General features: G+C 46.5%; 1 protein-coding gene across 5 annotated transcripts in view; it reads left to right on the top strand.

The window, feature by feature from the left end:
* The window catches only part of GALNT16 (polypeptide N-acetylgalactosaminyltransferase 16), a 96856-nt gene extending 92331 nt beyond the window's left edge, over window positions 1-4525 (top strand). For all 5 annotated transcript variants that reach the window (XM_074868028.1, XM_074868031.1, XM_074868030.1 and 2 more), the window contains one exon: window positions 663-4525. In XM_074868028.1, coding sequence (XP_074724129.1) covers window positions 663-800 — 138 coding nt within the window. In that variant the 3' untranslated portion in view covers window positions 801-4525. The remainder of the gene's footprint in view (window positions 1-662) is intronic.
* The last annotated feature ends 9283 nt before the right edge of the window (window positions 4526-13808 follow it).

The raw sequence follows: 13808 nt of genomic DNA, 5'->3' as shown, positions 1-13808 counted from the left end.
GCAGAAAGCAGAGCAATATGTACTGAGAAGCTGTCAAATGAACACTTATAAACTGAAATGTTGGCAGGGCAAATAAGATTATGAAGAAGAGCCAGCTGAGAAGGGTGCAGAGCTATAAAGAGCTTTCAGGGTAGTGCTGATCAAAATCTTGGATTTGATGAGAGAAGAGATGAGGGGACATGGAGGAGAGATAGATATAATCTAGTCAAGCAGCAAGAAGTGTGATTTTTTGCTTTCTGTGGATAGATTGCTTTCCATGTTGGGAAAGATTTCAATACTTTGCTTTCTATGGATTGGAAAGAAACCGTACGAGGGTTTCAGGTTTTGACAGGTATCCAAGTGCCTAGAGGTGCAGGACAAAGAATGGCAGGGAAATTGTGAATATATGTTCTTGAAAATGCCACTACTTGCTGATTTTTGTGTTGTTTGCCTTCTAGGTGCTTCTGAATAACTAGCCCTAGAACTCAGCTAAATTCATACTCCAGATATCGCTAATACAGGAAAACAGTGCTTTGGAGATGCTGCCCATACCCAGATTTTCAGGCTCCCCAGTTGCTGGGGTTTACTTGATGTTTACGCTCAAACTTTCTCCTTCAGCTTGGAAGTAACAGTTCCGTGGTGGAATGGAAGTAACAACGTGTTTCTTCTCTGTCTTCTCACAGAAGTGGAAGATGAAAGGGAGTTTCATTCAACACTTTATCAGCGGTCTCTGCCTGGAAAACCAGACTGGGAGAGTGGTGACCAACCCTTGCCAAGCAGGTGTACCTGGCCAACAGTGGGAGCTGCTGCAAGCAACATGATGGTAGCACAGAGATCTCCTTGTTTCTTTGTGCATGAGACTTTGGGAACAGAGAGGGATTGGGAAGGGAGGAATGATTTTGTATGTCTGACCCTAAATGTTTTCATTGTGCCCATCAGAAAGCCACCATTTCAGCTGAGCACTTGGTGTTTTTGAGCTTTTCAGAGAAGAAGCTGGGGGTGAGAGAGGGATGAGGAGAGTTGTTGAAATCTTCCCATCTGTTGTCTTAAGTTCTCTTTTGTGGCTGATGTCCATGCACAGCTACACCCAGAGAGGGGGAAGACCCAGCCCAATACTCGCAGTGACCAGAACTGCCTTGCAGCTCTTCCCATCTGTTCCTTTCTCTGCATCCACAGTCCATGACCTTCAGTCCAACAGCTTAGATGATGCTTCTACAAACATTGGTAGCTCTTTGTCTTCCCTGGCTTTTCGCTCTAACATCGTGCATCATTTATGCATGTGTGTCTCTCAGTGAGGACTGGCCAGAAGAAGAGTCATCATGATGAGTGGAGGGGCTGGGAAGGAACAAGCAGACCCTGGGGCAGGTTTGTAACCTGTTTGTGGTGGGCCCGTTCCTTCCTCTGCTCCCAGTAGCTGCCCTACAGCCAAATGGGCTGAGGTTGGCACAGTGCTGACAAGAGAGCTGGAAAAGGGACAGTCTATTTTAGCAGCATAACCAGGGATTATTCTGGGGCTTATTCCCTGTTGAATTCTTGCTTCCAGTTTTTTACGGGTGGAAGGCCAGCCCTGCCTCCATGAGTGATCCAAGCCTGCAGGCAGCCCAGCTGGACCTGCGTTCAGGGTACCACACTCCTGTGGAACTGGTCAGAGATGGGTGCTGACACTTTGGGATGCCAGGGAAGCTGGGACCGTTCTCTGGCTGCTCTTCCTGGTGCTACCAGACCATGCCCGCTGCACCCCACACCGAATGTGATGCACAGAGCTGTGTGGGCAGTGCACACTGACAGTGCCACTGCACTTGGCTCAGGCCTCTGGCAGGAGCCCACCCAGTTCCCCGCTGCGAGAGGCGAAAGGGGACGGTCCCTAGGTCATTGCAGGCTTCCTGCAGCTGGCTGGGCAGGAGCACAGCCCTCTCGTTGGCTCTTCAGCTCTGCATGGCCCTTGTGAACACAGCCTGACATGACAAGCCACCCAGTCTGTTTAGTCACTTTTCCCCCTCTCTCTCAGAAAGAGAAGGTGACAAGGCCTGGGGCTGCTCCACTTGCAACACCCAGCTCTCCTCCCAGTGGGCACCTTGGGGAGTTTAGTTGGTAAAGCTGAAACTGCTGCCTGCCCAGATGCTGCCACAGTGTACAGGCCTGCCCTGAGAGATCTCTCCTTTGTGTTCTGGAAATACCAGAGACAGCTAGTGTCTCTAACTAGCATCCCAGTCCTGCTCCCAGTTACCAGTCAGCTGTAGCTTAATGTGAGTTTTCAGACCTGCCAGGGGAAGCTTACCTATTCAAATTTAAAAAAAAAAAAAAATCACCACAACCTTACTTTTTCCTACTAGATCTGTTAACTTTTCCTCTTGGAGCTAGATTTTGTAAACCAACCCTCATTTCCAAGAGCCTGGCAGGGCAACCAGATGGTGAGGCCACCTTCAGTAGACAATTGCTTGCCTGGATCCTTTCTGATCTGGTATAGAAGAAACAGGATGTTCATTTGGATTCTGAACAGCTGGCTGCTTTTGATCATGTTTGCATCCCTTTTTAATTCTTTATCCTAGCTTGGTATTAGCCCAGATAGTTGACGAAAGAACAGATACTGTTCTTCATTAGGTTGCATGTGCTCACAAGTGCTTGTGTTAGAACTGAACAATTTGTTTTCTGTTCTTGGTTCTTTTATTAAAAAAATTAAATCAGTCATGTGGCAGGAGCTCTTTTCCTGTTTCCTCCTTCACTTTGACATCAGCTCACCATCTCAACACTATGATTAACCAGATGAATGATCTGCCCGCACTGTGACAACTCAGGAGGCATTTCCCTTTGGTCCCAAGCTTACAGCATGGTGCAGCCACTCTTCTATGTGGGAATGGGAGCACTGACTCTGCAGAGGTTTCTCTTTTCCCGTATAGAGATGCTTTGGGCCTGAACTGCTGAGGCCAGGAAAGAGCAGAGAAGGAAAGAAAATAGCCTAGGAAAACAAAAAGGGCAGGGCGGACAGGCCCATCGGGAGAAGAGATGCCGTCCTACTAGCAATTGCTTTTTTAAACAAGAATATGCAGGAGATGCTACTTCCAGAACAGCATCATTAGGCAGTAGGAGACAGGAACAGTCAAGTTCTCACATCTCGCTTCAAAAAAGTTGATACAAAGACAGATGAAAGGCCATTGAGCAGATACTGTATGTAACAAAGTGCTAAAGGATTATGTATTTTCATCAAAATGCATCCTAAGTGGACCATCTGAGCTTCCCCCATTTCACTCTCCAGCAGCTTAAGGGTTGCAGCTAACAGCACGTTCACTCCTCCACCAGGTACTGCTTCCTTCCTCCTTGCTCCCACTGTGTGTGTGCAGCTTTCTTGCAGTTCCTTCTTCATAACTTTACTGGGACTAGGACCCAGCTCCTCTACAAACACTTCTCCTGACTGCTGCAGACCACAGAAGCTCTGCTTATATACAGTCTTCAAGCTCTGGGCCAGCCCTGCTTCAGAGGGCTCTTGTCAGCACGCTGGCTACTGCCCTTGACTTTGTGCTTGGCTCTGATGTTGGAGGTTACCGACCACTCCCAGAGCAGAGGTACCTGGACTAGAGGTGTTGATTTGTGCCTCTGTTCCTACTGCTCACCACCTGGCAGAGTGGGAACTGGCACCTGTTTGGGGCTGTGAGCTGGGGCAGCTGAAGATTGGACACTCTCCTTCTTCAGGTGCCCTGGCCAGGCAGAGGAAAGGGAAAAGATGGGCATATGCTAGAGGTCAATAACTTAAATTGTTCCTGGAGTTAGGGGTTACCAGAGCCCTAACTCTACCTGGTTTGGACATGTTGTCCTGAGGTCACCTCCCCACTGCTTACTCCGCTGCCAGCTAAAGCACTGCTCTCAGGACCTTCCTGTAGGCCCAATGCAGACCTCCCCCCACATCATCTGGAAGCCATTGGTCTCCAGTGGATTTGAGCAATTTCTTATAAAGAGGTGCATAACAAAAGGCTGCTTTCAAGTGTGGGCAAACTAAACTTCTCCTCAGAATAAGCAAAGTCTTGTCCAAACTCATTATTAGCACACTTTCCTTGCACTGAAGGGAAAGAGGAACGATGTTATTTGTGCTTTTTTCCCCCAAGGTCTATGCAGTGCCATGTTTTGAAACAGAACTCCAGTGGGGTTTCTGAAAGCAAACTGACTGAGCCCTCAAATTTGGCCCAGTGATTTGTTTCTTTAGCAGTCAGAACAAGCAGCTGTTCTGCTCGCCCTTGTTTTCCTGTTTACTTTAAACAGCCCCCTAGACTGTCAAGACAGATCATTTGCATTGGTAATACCTTTTAAGAAAGCTGTTACTGTATCAGATCATCCAATGTAATTTTGTGTGCTGTGAACCAATGGGGGTTTATTTAAGAGGAGCTGAAACTACTGTTGTACAGAAATCAATTTCAAAATATTTTCCCCACTCACTTGTAAGTTGCACTTTGCCAGATGTAATTTATGTGGAGCCTAGATTTGTTTTCCCTTTTCTTGAAGAAAGCATGTGCCAGAATCTGTTTAACGCTGGAATAAAATCCACTTTGAAACAAGTGTTTCAGCCTGTTTTTATTCCCCCTTACTTCCCATCGAAAAAGAGCCTCCAATCCTTTCTTGCCTGTTCCCTGCCTCTGTCTCTCACTGGGTTGGTCCCCCCCGACATACATACCCCTGTTCTTTGCATGGATTCCTGGGTGCTTCTAGACAGACAGGAGCTGGCAGAGATTTCTGGGATACAATGGCACATCAATTGAAAACGACTGAAGAAGTCCTCCTCAGCTGGTGGGCAGGAAAGTATCCTTTCTGGCAAAAATTAAGAGCAGTTAACAGACTGGCATTTACATGCTGAAAGAAATCGCTGGGGGAGGGGAGCATTAATTCTTCCTGTTACTCCCTCCTTGATCTCTTCCTCAGGCTATTAGCCTGCCTGTTCCTTACTAAGCCTACCAAAGGTCGGTCTTCTGCCTCTAGCTTGAGGGCAGGGAAGCATCACCACCCACAGATGCCTCCTAGCATATACACATTGTTGAACCTCAAATACTGTGACCCCCCAAGTAGGCTGGTAAACTTTCCAAATCTCACTTTATAAAGAAAAAAAAAGCCTAGCCAGCAATGTCAATTTGGAGGCTTTGAGTTTAAAATCAGGGCTTAACTGCCTGCCAGTTCACCCGCGAAGGTTTTTTTAGACTAGGATCAGCTGGCTCTGCCTCTGCAGAAAGCAGCTGTGCTGGAGCCTCCATCTAGGGAAGATGGGTGAAGGTGTGCTGGAAGCTAGCTGGTGTGGGGGCAACCAGAGCTTCCCCCTCCTGCCTGGTAGTGTATCTGGTGATTGAGTGCAGGGACCCATGCTGGAGCAGTTTGTGGAGGACTGTCTCCCGTGGGAAGGACCCACACTGGAGCAGGGGAAGAGTGTGAGGAGTCCTCCCCATGAGGAGGAAGGAGCAGCAGAGACAACGGGTCATGAACTGACCACAACCCCCATTCCCCGCAGGAGGTAGAGAATTCAGGAGTAAAGTGAAGCCTGGGAAGAAGGGAGGGGTGGGAGGAAGGTGTTTTAAGATTTGGTTTATTTCTCATTATCCTACTCTGATTTTTTTAGCAATAAATTAAGTTAAATTTTCCCAAGTTGAGTCTGGTTTGCTCATGATGGTAACTGGTGAATGCTCTCTCCCTCTCCTTATCTCGACCCACAAGCCTTTTGTTATATTTTCTCTCCTCTGTCCAGCCGAGGAGGGGAGTGATAGAGCGGCTTTGGTGGGCCCCTGGCATCCAGCCAGGGTCAACCCACCACACCAACACAGCTGAAGAGCTTCTGTTATCCCTCCCTCTTAGGCAGCCTAAGATTCATTGTGACTTGTGAGCATTTTAAAACAGAAGCAAAGAAGCCCCAGAGAACTGCAAATGTTGAAATTAGATGTTTAGATCTACCTGAAACAAAACCTGTTTTCAGTGTGTTTGTTTTGCTGCTATGGTAGCAAAAAAACAGCAGTGCGCTGCCCTGTGAAAATAAATGGGGTGTCTGCAGCATGCTGGGCTTCTGGCTCTGCTTCTCCAGTGGACAACTCTGTGCCCACATGTGGGCAGGAGGCATTGCCCCTCTGCCACTCTCCCAGCTTGGGTACAAGGTCGCAAGGCTGTCATCCACATTTCTAGGGCTTTGTTTCTGTAAGGCGTTTTGCAAACACCTGTGATACAGTCCAGAGCTGTGTCTGAAATGTTTCTGTGCTGCAGCATGTTGCAAAGGTGCTGCTGGGCAATGGGAAGCTGGGTACGGGAGGGAAGTGAACAGCTTTTTTCTTTTTGAACTGATCTGCATCTGTTTGAGAAATGCTGCTTAAATCCCACCAGTGACTGACTGGTAATTAAAACCAGGCCAGAATCAGGTAGTATTTCTGTGCTGGAAACAACACTGGGTAAGTGTTCAGATCTGCCTATTTTTGAGTCAGGGACATCCCATCCAAATGGAAATAGTGGCTTCTGCTTGACATATCGATGAAACTTGTGCTTTACAAATCTGAGTCATTAAACTAAATCCAGCTTCATCTGTATTGCATGGTGCAAAAAAAGAAAAAAAGAATGAGAGAAAAGATAACAAAATAATCCACTTGGGACAAAATTGTGTTCTAATGTGATTTTGGTGGAAACCAGCTTATCTGGTTTTGATTTCCATGGAAACTAGTACAGCAACACTGCTTACCAATGCCTGCAGTGGGGCTGCGCTTGGCACTAACAACAGCAGCGGTACGCTGGGTGATGAGCTGGCTGGTGACTAGGGGGATGCTCAGATTCATGGGTCCCTCTGCACCTCCTGATCTGTCTCAACTTTCTTTTCCCAAGGGCTCTTCTCCCTGAATTTTGTGGTCAGAGCCCAGGGCTGCTTTGCCTTATCCCTGTCTCAGTCTCAACTGATGGGTGGATCCCAGTATCGCCTTCTCTGTACAGCCTGAGCTTCCTATAAGCATGGTGGCTCCTGGGGTGGTCGTGAGCTCTAACAGGCCTCGCCCCAGCTCTTGAGATCTGTCTTCACCTCGTGCCCTGGCATGTCATGTCACTATCCTGTGGGGCTGCCATGGGGTCTCCTGATTGTTATTTCATTTTAACTGTAGACCTGCTGCTGTCTGCTATTGGCTTCCCTTCAGCAGCTGTGTGACCAGAACTGGCCCTGCAGTATAGCTGTATTTTGAAAGTGACCACAAAGGTTTCAAAGAAGTGGGGCAGCTGCATACAAAGTAGAGAAAACAGCTTATCTGAAGAGATGACATCTTTTTATAGTTGCCAGTATTTGTGTGAATCTCTTTACCCACAAAAATGCCTTGTTTCCCAGTCCTCCCATCATATAATGAGGGCAAACCAGAAGTCATGTCACTGCTGGTATATTTTGAGGGCGATGGTTTGCATTTTGCACTTGCTCAAGAGAAGCAGTGTTGTTGCCAGTGCTGTGACAAGAGGAAAAGCAGTGGAAGGGGAAGTGCTGAAATAGGTATGAGGGCACTCAAAGGTGGCCATAATTTCCAGAGTAGAAAAAATATGAAGATGGCTGATGAGTACCTTTCAGCTCAATCAGTAGTAGAGCAACACGGTAAAGAAGAAAGGGGTGTGAAAGGAGCAGGAGTCTTTCTGTGATGGCTGGGGGAGTTTCTAAGACAAGAAGACTGTGGGTCAGGCCCTGAGGACAACATAGATGTGTCTCTTGATTCTAATCCCTGCTGCCCCCAGCCCTTCTGCAAGCTGTCCCCCTTCTGTTTCAGGGGACAGCTTGGCCTGTTCCGGGCAGCTGGTGGGACATGGAAGAAGGCTGCTTTCAAGCCTGGCTCCCACCGGACAGACATTACACAGCTGGCAGCAGGACTGCCCTGGTGTGAAGGTGTCTGTATCTCAGGCTGCTGCAGAAAGCGGGACACCGGGGTGAGCTGAGACTAATGTCCCAGCCCAGATGTTGGACCCAGTTGCATCCACCTGCTTCTCTCCTTGGCTCTCTCTGAAACATGTCTCCTGAGTCTTGTTTCTCATGATCTCAGTGAAGATCAGACAGTCCAAGGCTGGCCAGGCCTGAACTAGAAGATCTTTTCCATGCATCATCACAGTGATTCCTTCCCTTTTAGAATAAACACAAGAGCCACCAGTGCTACAGCTGGAAATTCAGTGGAGAACACATAATGGGGACAGTTAATTCTGAGTTTTGCCTCATCTTACCAAGGGACAGAGCAAAAAGGATGTGTTTGCTGTCAGCTGTGATCCTCAGACCAGTCACATCAGCTCCCAGTACTCCCTTCCCTTCTCTGAACTGAGAATGGTTCCATCTGGCTGCCACATGAAGTGAACTTCAATCCAGCCACCTTAGAAAAGCACTTTCTCCATGGCAAAGAGGAACCATTTTTGTTATTGGTGTTTCCTAATCAGTGTTCTCCTGCCAGTTGTTTAATTCTTTGTGGAGTTTTTCCTTTGCTCAATCAGTCTCTGCGTTTGCTGTGCTCACAGTGCAGTGTGAGAAAAGCAAGCCCTCCCTGTCGCAAGGCAGCTGGTGCTGCCTGGAGCTCAGGGTGGGCTGCTACAGCAGCGACTACCCTACAGCTGGTGTGCACCTACACGTCCTGCCTTGTCTGCCCAGCCAGGCAGGAAAACAAGGGTGATGTTCTTGCTCTATTTAGTCTCTGTGTGTTCTGCCATCATCTTCACTTACATCTGCTTTCCTCCTTTCTGATCTTAAAACAGACATTATGGGTGAGGAGATGAAACAGAGAAACATTTTTCTTAGCAGAAATTGATGGTGGGCTTTCTCCTCACTGCTGCATTTTTCCTTCTCTTTTGCAGGGTCGTGGGGGGTGTTATTCATTAGGATGTACACTTGTCGGATTTGGGAAATGCACTCAGTCTAAATCATTGTTCGTGTTTGGATTAAATTTCTGATTGTGCATTTTAATACTGTTGGCTTTAAAAAATGTGAGTGGCTGGGAGAATGCTGCCCATCAGCAGTCACTGGCTTTGTGGCAGGAGCAGCAGAGAGCTGGCCCAAGGCAGGGGAGACTGAGGGATAGTGGGGAGTAGTTATCCTGCTTGGTCTTTCTTCAGCAACAGACACAGGGAAATTGGTAGTCTAACATTTAAATCTTGAAGTGGCTACAAGGAAAGAGAAATACAGCTAATTCTTGAAGTAGCTCTGCCTTCTGTACTGGCAGTGTTCAGGGGATGCTCTGTACAGATTCCCCCCTTGGTGTCCAGCATCACCTCTCTTACCCTTTGAAACACCTTACCTATCTCAGGTCGTTCATCTGCAGTACTGCCCACACTGATACTTCTCCCCATTAAAATCAGCTTAATGACAGCTGCTGTGTAGATGAAGGCTTGACTATGTGGGCTTTATAGTATCAGGACTGCCTCTGCTGCTGAACATGCTGCAGGGCGGGAAACATATAAATGGTGTTTCCGCAACTCAGGCATGGAGGGGCCTCTTTGAGGCAGAAGTTGTTTTTTCTAAGTAATTTCTCAGATCTTTGAGGAAAAGTAGCAAATTGTAGCAGAGACTTTATTCCAAATTGCTGGATTTGCTCAGCCTTGTGTATTAGGCTTGCAGGCTGCTTTGTCCTATTGGCCAGTCCTGAATAGTTTTAAGGCATCCCCCAGACCAGGCTTACTGGCACAGGCTAGCACAGTGCAGCCCGACTGTGGGCTGAGATATTCAGCTGCCATGGGAGAGTTCACTCCTCGCTCAAGCAGTTGCTCTTACCTCCTGTCATATCTGGGATTTTCATGGGAGCCTTCACCTCCAAGAGTTTTGTTTAGTCTAAATCACAGCCGGTGAGAGCTGTTGATGCTGCAGCCGTAAATATCTGTTGATGAAAACGGGCATTAAAAATGCGACAGATGTAGCTAAGTCTAAAAGCATACCAAAGGATCTTCTGCTTGGGGTTAAATTACAGAGTGCGAATGTTAAGGATGGTTCTCTCACAGCTCCTCTCAAGGCTTCAGTGCAGCGCGTTTAATCTTTTGTATTTTAACTCTCTTAAATGCTATTGTGTGAGATATGTTGTGTGCATTTTTTTTTTAACTAGAGGCTACACGTTATAATGCTGTTGACAAGGACAACCAAATGATGTCAAAGTCCCTCTAATTATCCCAAGCTGAAGTGTCACCTCTGCTTTCTGTCTAAGTAGATGAAAGCAATGTTCAAAGAGACCCACTTAATACCGGAGCATTTTTCAAGGCAATCAACTGCTCCAAGCTCTTTTCCCCCTAAGCAATCTAAATGCTAAATAGATCTTTAAAATAATTACCATATCTAAGACGAGGAGCCATTTTCCCCTGCAAACACCTGATGCTCATTAGCAATAGTTAACGTGTCACACATCACCTCTGTTTACTCCAGACTTTTTCGGCAGGAGTTTGTCAGCTGTCTGCAAGTGCTGATCCTATGCTGAAAAGCTTGGGGAAGCCTCTTGAGCACAAATGCTTTGTCCTGTGAGAGCAGGGGTCTGTATTTCTGTAAAACTCTTCCCTTTTTCCCCCCTCCCAACTTCATTTTGATTTTATTAAAAATAAATAGTGTCAGTGAACAACACCAACCTGGCACCAGCCTAAGCCAGGTCCCCAAATCAGAGATGAGTGTAGCACTGAGGGGCAGGGGGGTAGAAAAGCTGGCTTTAACCCGTCTTCATAGCTCTTCTTTCCCAGGTCAGAACAAGACACAGCTGGGCCACTGGCAGCTGCCTGCAGCATCCAAGAGCCCTTGGCAGGACCAGCAGGTGCCAGCAGGGCCGTAGTCCCTTTGCCCAGGAACATCTGTAGCACACGCTGAACTATGAAGGCCACGGGGCTGCCGCAGGGCTGATATAGCAGCTTTCCCACGACAAGCAGAGCCTCCTGCGAGGGGAAACCCATAGGAAGGGTCTGCTTGCTGCACCTCCTATGGCTGTCAGGAATCACTCCTACCCTTGTACCAATGCAATATATTAATGAAGTAACAGACCCTCTGAATACCGGGGTTGCTCAAGGTAGACCCATTCATAGCTCTGTCTGCTAAAGCTGCTCTACTTTACGCCTCACATACTAATAAAGCTCAACTTGGACAAAGGATGTATGATTCTAGCCTAGTGGTTCAAGAGCTTTCTGCCTCTGGAGCAAGGTCTGGAGTCTGAGATTGCTTCAGGAATTACTTTGCATATTTATTGTGTAACCATTTAATTTTGAGTTCATAAGCAGCCTTTGGAGCACTGCCTGAAATGCAGAACCTTCCTGCCATGCAAATACCCCAGCTGCTGCTAGAAAACTGTAATTACTTTCCCTCTGGTGCAGGTCATCCTCAGATATTCCATACCAAGGATTTCAGAAGAGCTTCACCATAAGATGCTCAGTGTTTTGCCCTCTAATCCCTTCTGCCAGCTCCAGACAAGCCTATACATCTTGGTGAAATAGAGAAAGCAGTGACTGTTTTGGGGTTTTTTTTTTATGTTTGCATTTATTCATAATGGCTGTGCTCTGAGAAGGCTTACCAAATTAAGAGAAATGGAGGAATACCTTGCTTAAAACAGAGTTCCCATTCTCGCAGAGTCTGAACACAGCTGAGACTAAAGTGCTTCTGGGTAGGTGTTGGAGCAGATCCTGAAGTGTGAAGACCGAGATGTATATGTCTGAGGTGAATCCAGCTTTGAAAAATGATTCAAATCCTACCTACACCCTTCAGATCTGGGCTTCTGGACATCATACATCATCTGGGGTACAGCCTGGAAAAGAGTCTGAAATCATCTGGCTTTGAGCCCTATATTTTGGCGAGGATGCCATACATCCCTCTTCATGCACACTTCTCACAGTTCTTATTCAAATGTCTCATTTGAATAATGTGTGCTTCGTTACCACAGGGGTTCTTTATCCTATAAGATACTGCGAACAAGGCTGAAGGTCTTGAGTTAGTGGAGTTCGTAGGACCCTTGTATGGGTGTGATGTGCATGGTAATGCTATCATCTGTGACCTCTGTGAACTCAGAGCCTCCAGACAACATGTCCATTAATAAAGCAGATTACACAATCTCAAAGGGTTTTTTTGGTGTTGCTCAGAGGAAAAGCAAGCACTGCTGTAGAAATTTTCTCTGAATTAGATAGTAATAAAACCTGACCCAGAGGACTGTGAGCATGTGTGAGAAGGGTTATGTGGGGGCTCTCCCTCATACCCCAGGGCCCCCACCAGCTGATCTGTTCAATCACATCTTAATCTGACCCTAATTCCAGCAAGATAATGAAAGGGAACTGGCAGGAAAGGTTTGGTGCCTGCTGTAGCGATGAGTGACCAAGCAGATCCTGAAAGCTGTAAAAGGTTTTAAGGGGATCAATATTCTCTGTGCTCTCATTTCTAATTGGGTTTTATTGCAGGGCTCTGATTCATGTAGTCCACTAAATGGACTCAGATGGAGTTTCTATAACTGAGTTTGTACTCCTAGGGCATAGGATCAAAATAGCAGCAGCAAGCAATTGCCAAGGCCCCCAGAACTCATCTGGAGAAGTAATTGCAAGACTGCTGAAGCATTAAACTTCAAAGAAGCATGGATGTGGCTAAATCAGTATTATTAATTGCATTTAAGTTTACCAAAAAAGTTATCTGCCATGTTAAGAGTCACTTTGAAAACTACTCAGTGCCCTGAAGCAGATATTTCGACTAATTTGTAGTACTGCTTCCATTCTGGGCAAGTATTTTCTGGGTCTTCATGAAGCCCATGGGTAAACAGTTCCTAAACAGTAACCATATCAGCTAGAGTTACATCAGCTCCATTTCTCTCATTCTCATGACACCATGGCCAGAACACCAAACTTGTGGGAACAAGGAGGTAAATATATGGAGAAAGACACTACCTAATTCAACTCCTTATCTGCCTGAGGTCTGCATAAACACTTTTCCCTGCAAAATGTGTGGAAGACATTAGTCAAGTAAAAAAAATCCAACATAAAAACCCAACATAGAGTGCTTACGTGTATCTGATCAGAGTGCCACCTAGTCCATTAGCCTGTTTCTGTTGGTGACTCACACCAAGTGTGTAGGGGAAAATGTAAGAACAGGGCAATTGCATGGTGCTATAACAGTTTTAGGGCCAATGCATTGGCATCCTGAGCCAGGGATGGATAGCATCCTTGCATTTAACAACCATTGATGGATTTCTCTTTATGGGCCTTACCTAAGTAAATAGGAAAAGGGGTGTGTTTCAATTCTCAGGGGATCTTCTGCATTAACTAATTAGCGCTACTTATTACTAGTTAGGGTGGGTGTCAGTTTTTGACGGAAGGTAGCACAAGAGGTATCAGTTAGGTCAATGTGTGTGTGAGGAGGGAAAGGGGGAATTGGATTAAAGTATTCAGCATTGAGCTGCTCAGCTGGTGCTGAGTTAGGATCTGCATTTTACTCTTATGTTACTCCAGGAGCCAAAAGAGAGCCTAGGCAAGTCACACAGGTAGTTCTTTCAATCTGAATTATGTGTCAAACACCTTTGAGGCTAGACCTCCATTCTCCCTGCAACTAGATTTAAGTGATGTCTAACTTCTAATGACAGCATGCCTGGAGGTAGTAATGAATTTTCTACAGAAACAGTTTAAACGGAGAAGTCAGATTTATGGAGCTTAAAAAGTTTTATTTGAGATGTCTTGGCGGGGCAGGAGGGGGTTGATAAAAATTCTGCTGGCTGCTGTTCCCCCCCAGGAGGAACACGGGGCTCAAAGTGAGATGCCCAGACTTCCAGTACCTGGGGAGAATGGGGTCTGAGGAGTAAGACAGACAGAAGCCAGTGTGCTGAGCAGACAGCTGCTTAGGTTATGCAATATGCTAACAAGATGATTAGTCCATTAATTATAAGATGGAGGGA

This window comes from Strix uralensis, chromosome 4 (genome assembly GCF_047716275.1).
Source record: "Strix uralensis isolate ZFMK-TIS-50842 chromosome 4, bStrUra1, whole genome shotgun sequence".
In the NCBI taxonomy this organism is placed as follows: Eukaryota; Metazoa; Chordata; class Aves; order Strigiformes; family Strigidae; genus Strix; species Strix uralensis.
The sequence above is the reverse complement of the archived record's forward strand: the minus strand, read 5'-3'. Positions and strand labels throughout refer to the sequence as shown.